The sequence below is a fragment of the Stegodyphus dumicola genome, chromosome 10 (genome assembly GCF_044657685.1).
Source record: "Stegodyphus dumicola isolate Sdum_Otavi_A_Nest chromosome 10, ASM4465768v1".
In the NCBI taxonomy this organism is placed as follows: domain Eukaryota; kingdom Metazoa; phylum Arthropoda; class Arachnida; order Araneae; family Eresidae; genus Stegodyphus; species Stegodyphus dumicola.
Genome location: NC_140777.1, coordinates 44,436,792 through 44,453,110, shown reverse-complemented (window position 1 = coordinate 44,453,110; position 16,319 = coordinate 44,436,792). Strand labels below are relative to the sequence as shown.

The following is a 16,319-nucleotide window of genomic DNA, read 5'->3' as shown; positions in this document are numbered from 1 at the left end:
TAAATTCTAAGTTTTCAATTTTTTATTAATAAAAAAATTAAATTACGCCTGCCCATTATAAGCATTTTTGATCTTTTCCACACTTGTGTTTAGTGAAAAGTAAGGGAAAATAAAGGGAAGATAAACATGTTAAGAAAAAGATTCTAGTATCAGAAGTAAAGCATTCAAATATTATCTTTGCATTGCTCTTCCAGACGTTCTCCAAAAAGTAAGAAATATTTTGGAGGGGGGAAAAAGGGGAGAGAAGAAGTGTAAAAATAATTTTATAGAGAAAATTGATGCATATTCTGAGAATTCTGATACAATTACAAGGGAAAAACTCTTACTATGAAAAAATTAAAAAGAAGACATTTTTAATTAATTACAGAGCTAATTTTGCTTTTGCTAAGAACTGTTCCATAAATTGTGCTTTATACATATATTTTATGTACATTATACCTTGTTTAGTTTTCAGACTCAAAATATTGTATAATAAGATGGCAAAATTAAACTTTATAATATGACAGCGGAAAAAAAAAATGTTTTATTTTAATAAAAATGTTTTATTTTAATGTTATTTTTTAAATATACTTTCAATATATTACCATTATTTTAATGAAATTTATGAACATCACAATGTTTTAAAAACAACTGTAAAAAAATTCCCAGATCTCGGAATTAAAAACTTTCTATATAAACTGATCTTAAAATCGCCAAAATGTTAATAAGTCGCCAAATTCAGAACCATTTAATAATAGTGAAAAGTTGTATAAGAGCTCTTCATTAGTAAAAATGAATTTCAAAATGCTTATGTTGCTTATGCTTGCTTAGAAACTTCAGAACCCCACCATTTATATTAGAAATAGGAACAAATTATATAACCCCTGAACCCATTCAAAAGATAACCATATATGTCAGTGAATCGCCAAATATATTCCTCCAAAATGATAATTCACACTCAAAATGGCAGTCATAAAAACAGATAGACATTTCTGATGGTTAAAATTAAGGACCTTCTGCCGATTTTGGCCAAAATTAAGGACTTTTAAGGACCAAAATTCGATTCCAAAAAACTTAAGGACCATACGAACCCTGATTTAATATAAAAGTTTATTTTTTCCCTCTATGCCATTATATGATTTTGCATAATCTGTGATTTACATAATCTGTTTAATACATAATAATATAAACACTTAAATTTACAAAACAAAAATATTTTCTTTCCCAGAAACAAGACACACATCAATTATCTTAAGCTCAATTACAAAGTTAATACTAATCTATTTCCTGTTATAAATAACAAATATGTGAATATGCTTATTGCCATGAATTACATTTTTCAGGTTCAGTTGATACGAAGAGATTATGTTGCTAATGGTGGTTGGGAAACATTTTTGTCGTATGAAGATCCCGAACAAGATATACTTGTGGGGCTGCTAAGATTGCGAAAATGTTCTGAGGATACATTTCGTCCAGAGTTAAAAGATGGTGTATCAATAGTCAGAGAACTTCATGTGTATCCTTATATTTCTCTATCTTTTTTACTGTTTGTAGTAACAGTCATAAATATTTTTTTAAGCAATAATTACTTGTATTTACATATTGTTTTTATTTATTAAGTATTATAGTTATTGATATTTTAAGTTCAATACAATAGTTATTGATATTTTAAGTTCTAAACTAGCATTTTTATAGGATGAATAGGTATAGATTCAAACAGAAGGTACAAGATTTGACTAAAAATATAAATCAGTGCTCCAAAAATATTTAATATGGTATTAATGGATATTATATTTCATGAGGTTAAACTACTGGATAATTTTACCTTTAACTGATTGCTTAAAAATTTAGTACAAACTCAGGATTTAAATTTTTATTTTCAACAATTTTTGGATAAAATTTTGATCAAATGTAAGATATTAAATTGTAATCAAGCACTAGATTGCTCCCTTTCTTTCACATGCATATATAGCTTAATAGGTTATGATCATGTTAAACCTTCACTCATTGCATTTTCAAACTAGCATAGAGTTATATCATTATCAAAATGCATTTTAAACAGATTGTACTTGTGTAAATTAGAAAAAGTAAATAAGCAAATATCCTCTGCTAACCTCTAGATTAGCTATTTGAATTTCAGATGCCAATGTAAATTTTGTTATATTTTTCAAAATGAAATTTTAATTTTAAAAACTATTTATGGACTACCGTTGGACCATGGATTACAGCTTAAGAATCAACATTTTAATGATCCACAGACCTCTGGTTTATGGGACAGCATGGTTATGGGTCTACATTATGATTTTTTTTAACCATAAATAAAGAAATCAGGAAAACTAAAATTTGTTTTAGATTTAGTTTTAAGTAATGTGGCTAATTCTCTGATAGACAATATAAAATTTAATCTACACTTCATTTCCGTATTCATTCTGATGAATGTAATGTATTAATTCTGCATTACTGTATTATATCTCTTACATAATCTGTATGTGAAAGGAGGAATCTTTTTTATGTAATTACATTTAGAAACTTATTTAATAAATAAATATATGTATATCTTAGATATGTGTTATTTGCTGATTATATAAGTTTCTACTTTCTGTATATTTTTGTTTTATTATCTTAGATTAATATTTTCTATCAAATGATACAATTGTTTTTATTTAAAAAGTCTTAATTTTCACCCCACCAGTAGCAGAGTGATTAGCTGCTGAATACTGGTAGTTCAGCCTGGAAAAAGTCAGGGAATTCAAAAAGGTGACCAAAAAATTCAGGTAAAAGTCAGGGAATTTAAATGTTTTAGTTATAATCTGGAAAAGTCAGGGAGTTTAATATGGCAATCCCCCCCAAAGCGAGTTTTACGCTGACGTTGGAAGCGATCGCTTTCTTGGCAAATTATGTATCGTATGAGCACCATTTGGCCAGCTAACATAGAGCCAATTTTCACAGCTCTAATTAGATTGTCTTTTAGAAAGGCAAAGCAAGTTTCCAGCAACTTTGGTTTCCAGTATCCTCAAGAATCAAGAGACTCGCATGTGCACGTGCAATACATGTTGAACTAAAAAAAAAAAAATATGTATTCTCGTATAAAACAAAATCAGTTTAATCATAGTATATGGTACTATGGAGGTTAGAATAGCCTCCATGTATTCTCTTTTAACCACCATATACGGTACACACGGGATTTGACGACATGATGATGAGCAGTAAATGGGTCATTTTGGTGTTGCCAACAATTTTCAAAATCGTACCAAGGCCACAGCATATACTAGGATTTTACTGCAAAATTTTTAAACCATTTTTTCGTTTTAATAAAAACCTTATTTGTCATTTTGCAGTAAAATAAAAAAATGTAATCAGTCACCTAGGCTAAACATTACTGTATTTGCCAAAATATCGTCGATTATCCTAATTCAATTTTTATCTTTATTTTTAATGTAATTCCTATCATTTAATGTTTCTTCTTCTCTCTAAATTTATTTATTATTAGTAAATAATACTTTTAAATTTTAGGAAATTTTCTTTGGCATAATTCTGAAAGTAATTCTAGCAGTATGATGACATACCATCACGAAATTAAATGCACTTATTTTTTGCTCATGTATGCTGCTAAATAAATATAAAATACCTGAATTTATTTAAAAATATCATTAAATAGATATCTTTCTTTTGTTTAGCTGCAAAATGTCTGCCAAAAAAGATATTTTTTTTAATCCAGATTGGGCAGATTCGAATCTCAATCTTCAATGGAGAAAACAAGTCCTATTATAGTTATAATAGTAATGCTTTGGGGATTATATATTATATATATGTCGTGTGTAATTGAAAAATTTTTGTGTTTTCAAGTGGTACCGTAATTAATTTACCTCTTTGCACAGCCAACGTGCATTACGTGAATAGACTGGAATTTTCTTAAAACACACCTGCAAAAGTCAGGGAATTTCATTCTCTTGTTTGAGTGACAACCTACTAATTCATCTGGGTTCAAACCCAGGTGAATGAGTGGGCTGGCTGTATTTTTTTTTCCTGGTGTGTAATGTGAATATAAGCCATTATCCCTTAGAGAATGCTCTACAAATGCATCTCTTCCCTAGGCAGATAGCCTTTTATGCACTTTGCCATATTCAAGCAACCTAACTTTATATTTTTTTGTGAAGGGAAATTAAAAATGCAGGATAAGACAAAAAACAAACAAACAAACAAACAAAAAAAAAAAAAAAAAAAAAAAAAAAAAAAAAAAAAAAAAAAAAAAATTAGATTGCACTTGTATTTCTTTTTATTTAATAAATTGAGAAAAACCAAGTACAATGTTGTTTAAATAATTCATTTCTAAGCTAACAGACAGCTAGCTGCTGGCAGTGTTACATTCAAAATAAAACCGATAATTTTTTGTATTGTTCTTGAAGATTTCTCTGAGTGCTTTCAAATCTTCTACCGTCCAAAAGGATATTCCTTTCTTGTGAATATTGACATAATTTATTTTAAAATGAGATAGAAGTTATAAACAGTATATCTGTAAAATATGGTGGTTATAAAAAAACATAGTGCAAAATTTCTTCCTTCATAATTTGGTTGCTAAACTAATTCTGCTATTAAAGTACTGTGGATCTTGAAGGAAGTAACAGCAAGCTTTTGAACTTCAGATGATTTCTATGTGCATCTCCCACCCCCAATTAAAAAAAAAAAAAAAAAAAAAAGGATATCATGTATCCTGCATTTTTATTAAGTTACTATCAACAATTGAGAAGTTTTTATGGTAGGTTTTCTCAGTCCCATAAAACTTAATATTATATCACTGTTTATTTTTACACATCCTGTATTTTCTGACTGATGATAAGAAAACATATGTCTACTTATACTAATTAAATCAGTGGAGTTGAGCCTAGTCTCATAGTAACAGAACATACTTTAAAACCATCTCTTTATATGTCTTTCAATTCATAGTTTCCAACTACAGAATTTTCTCCCTCTCCTTTTTTTTTTTTTGGTGTGTGTGTGCAAATTTAAATTGGATTGTATTTTTATTTATAATAGCATTTAAATTTTGGTAGCCAATTTGTCTTTAACTTCATTTAGCTATGGCAGTGTTGTGCCGGTTAGTGCAAGAGATCCCACAAAATTTCAACATCAGGTATGTTCATCCTAATTTATTTTATTTTAATCTTGTTTTCTATTAATTTATTTGCATAATAAACATATGCTAAATTTCAAATTTTTTAACTAGTGTCTAAAATGCAAATTTAGAATTTTGAAACCTTGTTCTAAATTCGAAATATTCAAATTTGTTTTAAAAAGAAAAGAATTATATCTTCCTTTCATATCTGTGACATATGAGCTTTCAGGCAAAATGTAATCATTATTCCAACATTTTTTCCTTTGAAGATTTGAAGGGATTCTTTATTGTTAACTGATCAGTTTTGAAGTAGAGTTAAATTCCATAAATAGTTATTTAAATAGGCGAAGCAATAGTTAAATTTGCCTGCTTTAATAATAATGCTTTTTTTCTTAAATTTGTATAATAAAAAAAATTATACCATTTTAACATTCTTAATATTCTTGTTGCTTTTTAATACTTGAGTACTTTGATTATCTGCTGAATCCTGAGAAGCATCACCAAGCATTGTTACTTTGCCAAACAAGGTAATCTAGAATGCTAGAAAAATGTATTTATGTGGCAACCCAGGTATGGTTATGTGTATATTACAGCACATAATTGCAGTTTTGAAATTCGACGGTCATATTTGTGGTTGTTTTAATTAGTGTATGCTTGTTTTTTTCTTTTAAGGAATTGTAATGGTAGCGTGAAGTTTGTCAGCTAATGAAAAAGAAAGAGTCACATTTCATGAGAAATATAGCATTTTGTCAAATAGTAGAGAACAATGATTTTTGCAATGCATGGATATCACCCTCCCAGTTATTAAGATTTTTTTTATATATGTATTATGAAGTACTTTTTTATAGATTATTATTTTTATCATTATTGTTAAAGTAAATAAATGACATATGGTGCATTTGGTTAGCTTTTGTTTATCTTCAGGTTATATGGTTACAGTAACTGCATGGCTTGAAAGTAGTGTATCTACTGTTCTTTGGAAATTATAATACACTGGTCATCAAAATTAGAGGATACTGGGAAAAAACATACTCATTAAGTTAATGTTGAAACCAATGCCCAATACTGTAATTATTTATGTTAATTAAATACAATTGAACACAAAATTGCACTTTCACACATACGTTAGGGCTGGAAATATGCAAATTCGGTTACTGACAATGTGGTGTTCAATAGACACATGTTGGAATTCTGGTCTGTGGTGTTGTTTAAAATGAATGTGTGTTCTGAGAGTGATCAGTATTCAGTTGTAGCCCTTCTACTTCTGCTTAATGTGGTTGGACTGTATGCGAGAAAAACCAATGGTCTGCATTCCACTCATTCCAGTTTCCAGGGAAAGCCATTTAAGCTGGTGCCATCATCACATTCAATGGAGCCAAGAAGACTGGGCCCGAGGATTATTTACTGACGGGTCTAAGTATAGTCTGAATAGTGATTCTAGACACGTTCTGATCTGGAGAGTAGGAAGAAACACACAACTTGCCTTCCTTTGCCCGTGAAATATCAAGTTTCCACAACCACAGCTTTATGGTTTGGGGAAGAATCATATCTTTCAGTATCTTTTAAGGAGGTATGCTAACTGCTCAGAGATATGTGGATGAGGTATTGGAACCCCAAGTTAGATTGTTTAGGGGTTTTTTTTTTTTTTTTTTTTTTTTGGCTCAGAGTTTTTGCTAATGGATGACAATGCTCGGCCTCATCCAGGATATGTGGTGTCATGATACTTGCAAACAGAAGATATCACTCGAATGGTTTGTTCACCTTACTTGCCCGACATAATTCAGATTGAGCATATATGGGATGCCTTAGTGTACCAAATTCATCCCCTGATCCCCCAGGAGCTAAAAAGTGCACTTTTAGAAGAGTGGTGTGCAGTTCCGCTGGACATGATCAATGCTTTGGTAAAGTCTATGAAATCAAGATGTGTGAGATGACCATGCACCATAAGAAAAATTTTCTCCACAAGAGTTGACTTAGTTTTAAATAGTAAGAAATAGAATAGTTGACTTAATAGTAGATTAAATAAGAATGATTGACATAATCTTCCAGTTTCCATAAAGTTGGGTTTAATTTCAATATTTTGCAAATATTCAACAGCCAAACATTGTAATTTATGTTAACTAATTCTTTTGTACAAATTTCTATTAATAATTTTTCATTAAATATCAGTTACATTTTATTTCTGTTATTTTCCTTAAATTTTGATGAGCAGTATAATAGCTTCAGCCAAATTTATGCAATCCTGTGTAGTTTTTTGAAGTGAAAACTGATTACTGTGCACATGGAGAGCTGTGCCAGGTTGTGTTGTTATGCCAGGAATTCTGCAGTTCTGCGTTTTTATTTTTAAAGTAAACCCTCTGACCGGCAAGGCCATATATATGGAATATTTTTGTAATATCTGCAAAAATGAATATATACATGCATCGTAAGATATGTCTAAGAAATTAAAACAATCTATTAAAAGTACATAAATCCAGGTATGAAGTACTAGGGGCACTTTGAGATTAAGATGAAGAAAATTTTTTCATAAATCAGAAAGCACCAAATTTTGATTATTAAAATTTTCATAGCTGTATTTTTTATGAACTAAATATTTTCTTGCAATTTTAAATATGTTAGCAGAATTTGAATTTTTCATATTTTAATCCCTATATAACTAAGTTATGTATTATTAAAATATTTTATATGTTACTGCATTTATCATTACTTAGGAAAAAGCTACAGCTTTTTGTGTAATTTCTAATTGTGTTGTTTTATATCTATAAAGGGGTTTGGAACTCTTTTGATGGAAGAAGCTGAAAAAATTGCTTTAGAAGAACATGGTTCATATAAAATAGCCGTCATATCTGGTAAGCTTAATTAATTTATATTATGTTCATTCATAAAAAATGATAGAAAATAAATCAGTATTGTTTTCACAAATAATAGTATTTGCAAACTCATATGAATTGGTGTATGGCAGTGGCGTAGCTAGGGTGGGGCAGGCGCAGCATTGAGAGGGCACCAAATTTTAGAATGAAATGTTTTCCGTTCTAAACTTCACATTCACATTCTTGGCACACAGGAGGGGGTGCAAAATCTTCACTTGTCCCCGGGCGTTGAAAAACCTAGCTACGCTTCTGCTGTATGGCTTCAAAATTGTTTCAGTAGCATGGTAGGTACTACAAATTCTCTGGTTTATTGTTATTTTGTTTACATTTAACATTATAAAGGATCTGCATAATTTCTCTGGTTTATCTCACCATGAGAGGCAACATGTGAAATCTCTGAGTAAAAAACCTGTATATTTATGTGAATGTTCCTCACATTGTAGAAAAACAACTGTGGCTAGAGCCACCAAATTTTGAATGCACAGTCTTGTACCCAAACATGTGTGGACTGAAACCTGAATTTTGAATTTGATTTTCATTTAATTCATATTTTTAGCCCAAAAGGGTGCTAGTCCAGAAGGGGTATTAAGACTCAAAACAACATTTTGCATTAAAAGCGTTGTATCACTTTTAAAATTCTTGTCACCAAATATTAATGCCTTGTATTATATTTAAAGAAATTAAATAATAATGAATCTACACGAATGTAGGTCATCTGATATATATTAACCAATGAGCACAAAACAAGACCTACATTCATTCGCCTCGCCACTGAGTTTCTTGCATGTATTGCTTTAAAAGAACATGGTTCATATGGTATCTAGAGCCATCAAATTTTGAAAAACGTAATCCTTGGGGGGGGAGGACATTTTTATCTGTAATGTGTACGACTGTCTATTGGAAATTCAAAAGATATACTGTTTTTAAATATTTTAGCCCAAATGCTCTCAAAACATGTATGTGTGTGTAAATGGGGGAAAAAAGCCCCTTTGCCATAATATAGATCTTTTAGATTCTGATCTGAAATGTGAAGTCTTTCAGATTTTTTTTCATTGTTTCAATTTAATGAATTTTTTATTAACAAACTCAGAATTTAAAATCAATAGAGCATTGCTAAGTTGATTTACAACATATTTTATCCCATTTTCTCTTATTCTTATATTTCTCATGGCTTTTATGTAAGTTAGCTTAATACTTTGCTATTTGCAACCCCAAAAGTGATTTTTGGCATCTGCAAGCACTTGGTTGTTCTCTAGATATTGTGATGTGCTTCTGCCTTGTGTGTGTATGTGTGTCCAAAAACATCATGTTCCACTTCTCCAATAAGTCTCACGTGCTGCTGCAGGTCATCTAATATATATTAACCAATGAGCACAAAACAAGACCTACATTCATTCGTCTCGCCACTGAGTGCTGTAAGTTTCACATGAATGCTGTTACAAAATAATTTAAGAAACTGCAAACCTTTGTCTCAGTTAGTCTGCAAGAAAGGTAAAATACTGATGTACCCTTCAAAATTCATACAGAGATTACTTGACTTTTTGTATCATTTCCAGACCATGTCATGGCATTTTTTATCTTGCACGGTATAAGGGTCATGTTCTTAACATGTGTATACACAACAAACAACACGAGTTGTATTGAGGGATGAAATGTTACATTTTTCCATGAAAACAAGGGACTATAAATGCAGAGGATAGCGAAATCATTAAAAAATACTGAAGTACAAAAACAGCTGCAATTATTAAAGAAATGCATATGAAAAATAAATCTTCAATTATTGATTGCATCAAAACAGCCTTTCTATGTATAGACTGATGCAAAACCTTATCCAGTTGTTTCATTTTTAATCCAGAATCTTCAGAAATTAAGTGTAGTTTACTTTCTGTCTCTACTTTAGAAGAATTGACAGGCTTTAATACAGCATTTGCTTGAAATGCTTGAAACTTTAAAAAAAAAAAATTAAATTCCTCTGGATAATTGCTTAGTATTTGGGTACTGACAATGCACCAGTAATGATAGGCTTGAAGACTGATGTCGCAGGCATCTTAAAAAAAGAAAATTCAGATTTGCAAATTATGAGATATATCTGTCACTTTTTTAATTTAGCAATTGAAAATGAGCAGCTTCTTTACCAGTGAGTATTGATGAACACATCATTGATATTCACTATTATTTTGAAAAGAATTATGCTGAAATAAAAAAAAAAAAAAAAAAAAAAATTGAAACAGGTATACACACTTGTTATCTTAAGAGAAATGTTTAGCTAGAATCCTTGACCAGTGAAACCCATTCTAGAGTTAAGATAAAAGTTATAAAATACCTAAAGTAAATGCAGATCCACTGTTAAAAATATGTGTGGAAAAATAAAGTAATTCCTGCACCTATGAGCGATTTAATTGTCAGTTCTCAAAATAATACTACAAAATATAAGCGTAAACACAGTTAAATTTAAAAAAATTTTTTAAAATGCCCTACAAGGGAAACATTTTCCAATTATTGCAAGTTTATCTTGTGAAGAGAAATATTTGTGTTTCTATCTTCAGATCTTAACAGGAAGACAATATAACTACTTACTTAGAAGCTACTTCTGCCATATGTATGATTACATATTACATAAATTTCCAATCAACAATGAAGTGATTTTACATCATTTAGTTTTGAAAGATGATCATATTGATGTTGCAACTGATAAATTGCAGTCATAATTTTGCAGTTTACAATTTAAAAACTTGGATAAAATCATGGAACCAGCAAGGTTGATACCTAGTGGAGTTTAATTGGAAAATTGAAAGGTGCTGAAAGAATTTTCAAGTGAACTGTTTAGAATAATGCTGGTCGATTTCCCATAACAATATAGAGTATGAGAGGTTTTCCAGTGTTACTAATACTCAATTACAACAAGGAGTAAATTTATATTGAGTATTAGTAATTACACACTAGAAAAACTTTTATTGGCAATAGCAAGCTTACGTGAAAATTTCTATGAATAAAATTAGAAAATGAAATCAAAATCTGCCACATGTTTTAGTATATGTACAAAAACTGATTAAAATATTTTACTATTAAATGGTACAAATAATAAAACTGTTTTTTACATATTCATGTTTTGTACTATTTGCATTGAAGAATAAGTAACTGAACTTTCATATATTAATTAGTTACTATCAAAGTCAATTAATTATTAAAAAATATATTTTCTTTCTACATAAGATAGAGAGCATATTTTTGCACATGCATGGGTTCATACTAGATTGAATGTGTATAACACCGATGATGGCTTGATAAAATATATATGAGGGTCAGATGCTACATATAGCATCTATTATAGTTATTCAATTGGAATATCCATTACAGTTATACAGGAACCAGAGTCAAAGTTTGATGGTCTCCAAGTTTTGGCGAATTCTCACCAGTTTAGCAAGATAGCCAATTACTCAATGTTAAATAGACTTGCCCATGTATAATTTTCCCGGCAAAGCATCACTTCTTTAGATTTTCATTTTATTTTATTAGGGAAAAAAACACTAAAATTATTTATATATGTATAAAATTCGTACCAATATTTTTATCATAAAAAAATCCTTTTCGTGGCTGATAAAATTCTCCCGATTTAAAAAAAAAATATAATTTTTGAATGCCACAGATTGTCAAGTATGGCAGTGTACTGTCATTTGGCAAAGCTTAAGCTATTTGTTTTCCAAATTTAAGCAACAAAGTTAGTGATAAAATATTTTTATCTTTCACTCACCAGTGCATTTGTCTGTATTATTTGCTGAACCAAATGAAATTGCACTAACTGGACTCATTAAAATCATTACATATTTTTATTTCTTGTAATGCCAAAGCAGACTACATTTTATGCTCTGATGATGCAATAAATTTTTCTAATACTTAGACAAAGATAATATATCTCATTTATTGTAAAATTCTAAATGTTCCAAAAAATTTGAATATAGTTCAAATCTACATAATTCAGGAATTAAATGTGTAACTTTCCATACAACTAAAATAAAATATTTTAGACTTCCCTAAATAAATATACAGTCAAAAGTCGTTAATTCGGACACCCATAATCCGGACCTCAAAGCTAAAATCTTTCTGCGCATGAGCCGCGTTGACGCTTGCACATAGCCGTTTTACGCATGCGCGCAAGACATTTACGACTGCGCATATGCGTCTGCGCAAGCGCAGAACACGTTTTCGTGTGCACATTTAATGTATAACGGACGGTATAAGCTAAAATTATCTAATTATCTATTTCAGTTGCGTTGTTCCTTAATCTTCGAATTGGATCCGGCTTATTATTTTTTGCAGACTGTAAGAGCAATTTTATAAAAGTAAGCTTGAACTTTTGATTATGTCAAATAGAATTTCCGATGCTGGAGCTCCCAAAGGATCTAGAAAATGAAAGTATGTTTTGATGTCCATCAAACAAAAAACGAATTGCTACAAAAAATGGATAAAGGCATATCCTTTGTTTATCTAACCGTTCCGAAATCTGTTTATCAATTTCACGCTGCTCTGCCGGGGGGGGGACGTCGCGGCGCGCAATGAACTGGAAGTTGATCTGTCAGCATTATCGTTATCTTCAGGGCAGATAATTTTATTTTATTCGGCTTATAATTCCTTACTAAATGTAGTATTTAATCTGGATGTACTCCATCTTTGATTATAAATATCATGCCTATGATTATATTATATCATGTCTATGATTATATTATATTTATTGAATATAAATCTTCATTATAAATATCACGAATACAAATCAAATAGTTTTCTGGTTGCAGTTTTCTAATTTTGGCTATGCGTAAGGTATGCTTTACTCATGTGCGCGTTGAAAGAAATGTTTAATAAAGTAAACAAATAAATATTAAGCTTCTTTTTTTGTAAATTTTGATACCCTTTAGATCATAATTGCTCATTATTTTATAAATTACGGTTTCATATTTTTAATTTTATAATTTCTGCATGCCATCTTACCAGATTTAAACTGATGATCTATAATCCGGAATCGCCGAAATCCCGACGAGTCCAGATTAAAGACTTTTGACTGTATATGTTTTATCATAAGCAATCCATAACTTTTAGAAAATCAGTTCTTAATTTCAAAGTACATTGGGCATCTGTAATTATTGGCAGCTGGGCCTGGTATAAATTAAATATATACATCTATTAAATTTGTCTAATTTGTGAGTGAGCACATCATGATTTATTTTTAAAATGTTTTGTATGTGGTAATCACGCTTAGACTAATCCGTCCCTTCTCGAGTATTAGGTCTTATCTGATTTCATTTAAGTTCAGCCATCCACATTGTACTATATAGCCTAAAACTTTAAACAAGTGATGAAAAATTCTGTTTTCAGAAATCTGTAAGTAATAACTCCAAGATAAGAGGCCTTCTAATGAGGCAGCACTTGGATAATGAAATTCTAGTGACTTGAAATCATATAAAATTGTGTTTTATATACATTCCATGATGACTTTCTGTCATATGATGAGAGCTGATTGTGGGTTGCTGAAGCATGAAGGTGTTTATTAGAAATTTCATTTCTTGCCCGAATCTTTTGTTCATTGCAGAAATTTCTTTGATGGCATTAGCGATTTCTTAATTTCTCACTCTGCTGACAGTTCCTAGCAAGCTTGTTCCTTTCTTTTGTAAATCTTCAGCTAAATGAAATGATGAAATATATATATATATATATATATAAACTATGTCATTTAGACCTTTGTTTAGCAAAGGTTTCATCATCCTTATAATGTTGTATTCAGATAATCTCTTTTTGTATGGTTGTTCTTTTTCCTAGATTTTTTCCTAGATAAGGGACATCATTGAGAAGGTATTTTGATTTTACACCAGCAAGCAAAAAACTTTTGTTATTATGTTTTGATGGTATAAATTGAGTTAAAGGCCATCGTCTTTTGCTTGGAAACAGTTGTTTGTCTATAGTTATATTTCTTCTGGTTTGAAGCAAGAAATAAAATTATCAATGAAGCAATCCCAAATTTCAGATATCATTCCAAATTTATCTGTTTGCAAATATGTAGATTTCAAGTCAAATCATAAAAATTGCAGAATTTCACAAAAACATGTTTCTTTTCATAGTTCCTGTGCCAAAAATTCAGGTTCCAGGTTTAAAACCACAAGGAATGAAGCTCTATTCCTTTCCCATCATTCACATCATGAGCATGTAGTATTCCAATAAAGGAAAGTAAAGAGACCGAGTGTCATTCTCAAGGATGTGCCTTGCCTGTACTTTGGTGCATTTCTTTATGTTGTTCAAAATTGTGCTATTTATAGATAAAAACCAAGCATTCAACACTTTCAAGAAACCAAACAAGCACCTTTTAGCATTATTTGTTAGTCCACTATTTTGGTGTATAGTATTTTGTTTTGGAAACTTTCCAGGATTTTATTAAAATTTTTTTTATATGTTTTCCATTCTGTGCCATCAGGAGCAATGAGTTTCCATATTACCTGATGCATCTTTTGAAATTTCCTTGTTTTCACCTTCATGAGAATCTGATGAATAGTCATTTTTACATTCAAAATCAACTAAGTCCTCATCTTTTAATGTCTGGTAGTTTTACTCCTTCCAGATTCTATATCTAATAGCGTCACTCATTCATTAAAATGCCACATAAATGTCACTCATTCATTAAAGCAACAGCAACAAAAACAACACACAATGTTACAATAATACAAAAAGAAAAGCAATAAAAAGGATTTAAATACTTACAGATATTTACAGCAATTATTTTATTATTAAGTATCAAAATTGTTTAACACCTTGGCTGAAGCCCGATTGTTAAGTTGCCCATTATAAGATCTTTGCTTATACAAGATATTTCAAATTTAATCACAATCTGCCTCATTAAACAGGAAATATAATATGTTAATTAATTGCATACATTAATGTGTTGTCCTTCTAAATGATGTTGATATTCTATAATGCATAAAACTATTATTTTAACAAAATAGACTTTAATCCATGCCTCATGGGTTTTATTTAAATTTGCTAATTTAAACATTTATAGATATACAAATAATTAATACATTTTGGGAAAAAAAATATTTTAAAATTTCACTCTGCTAAAAATTGCTTTCTTTTTAGGTGTCGGAACAAGGAATTACTACAGAAAGCTTGGATATGAATTAGAAGGTCCTTATATGTGTAAACTATTATATGTGAATACTTGAAAATGCCACATATTGTATTTTGTAAATAAAATTTATTGTTATAAATGCCAGTCGTTTATCACTTATATTAACAAAAACATTTAAGGGGAAATCACCCATTATTTGATTTGGTAATTATTCATAAATCCTTGGTTATAATTTAAGTTCAGACTACTTTGTTACTCATATACTGTGATATGTAATAAAATGTTTAAATGGATGATTACTGCAATAAAACAACCATATATTTGTTTGTAAAAGCTGAGAAATTATAGCTAATTTTTACTTCCTTGTAAGATGTAAAGGAAGTATTGTAACTGCAAGAAATTTTGGGTATCATATTTCAACAGAAATATCTATTTTCATTGTTTCTAAATCATGACATCTGTATGTACAGACAGAATAAAGGGCTTTTTTTTTTCTTTTCAAAATCGATTGTAAAATGGATTCTTATCACGACATCTGTATATATGTTGCATAACTCAAAAACAATTAGCTACAGAACATTAAAATTTTTTACATGGGACTGCTATAACATCTTATTGTGCATCTCCCTTTTTTTATTGCAGCCGGCAGTACCCAACATATATATTACCCAGCTTAAAAGTCCTTACCCTTTATTTTTGTAATCGTTGGTCGCAGTTATATACTTCCAGTTACATATATGTTTTATGTGACGAATGTATTCATGCTTTAGCAAATCTAACTTTTAATGCATTCTCCCAATTCCTACACTTACATTTGTGAAAATTTTATACTTGCTATTAGAGGAAAGAATTTTGACTTCCATACAACAAAAATTGACTGGGATGTTTACTTTCAAAATTTTCAGTTTTTGATGTCATTTTCAACCAGCGTTGAGGTATCCATTAATTAAGTTAGAGAATAATTCAGCAAAATAAGTTTAAAATGAAATGCATCAAAAAATTTGTAGAATTAATTTAACAGTCATACAAGGCAGTAAGTTTTCTTTAGGGGAAAAGGAAGAAATATCATATGCAGCTTTTCATTTCTTCTGTACCAAAATCGATGACTGCACTCTGTATATAGTACAGAATCTGAGATTCGGAAGTCCAATATCTGAACCACCAATCAAAAAATAAATAAGTAAAACAATGGGACCCCCCCCCCTCCATAAAAATCTAGGACTATAGAATATACACTCGTGGACCAAAA

At 30.0% G+C, this 16,319-nt stretch overlaps 1 protein-coding gene across 1 annotated transcript in view; it reads left to right on the top strand.

The window, feature by feature from the left end:
- Elp3 (elongator complex protein 3) overlaps window positions 1–15,214 on the top strand; it is an 84,414-nt gene extending 69,200 nt beyond the window's left edge. The window contains exons 13-16 of the mRNA XM_085824906.1: window positions 1,323–1,495; window positions 5,056–5,110; window positions 7,860–7,941; window positions 15,079–15,214. Coding sequence (XP_085681032.1) covers window positions 1,323–1,495; window positions 5,056–5,110; window positions 7,860–7,941; window positions 15,079–15,164 — 396 coding nt within the window. The 3' untranslated portion in view covers window positions 15,165–15,214. The remainder of the gene's footprint in view (window positions 1–1,322; window positions 1,496–5,055; window positions 5,111–7,859; window positions 7,942–15,078) is intronic.
- The last annotated feature ends 1,105 nt before the right edge of the window (window positions 15,215–16,319 follow it).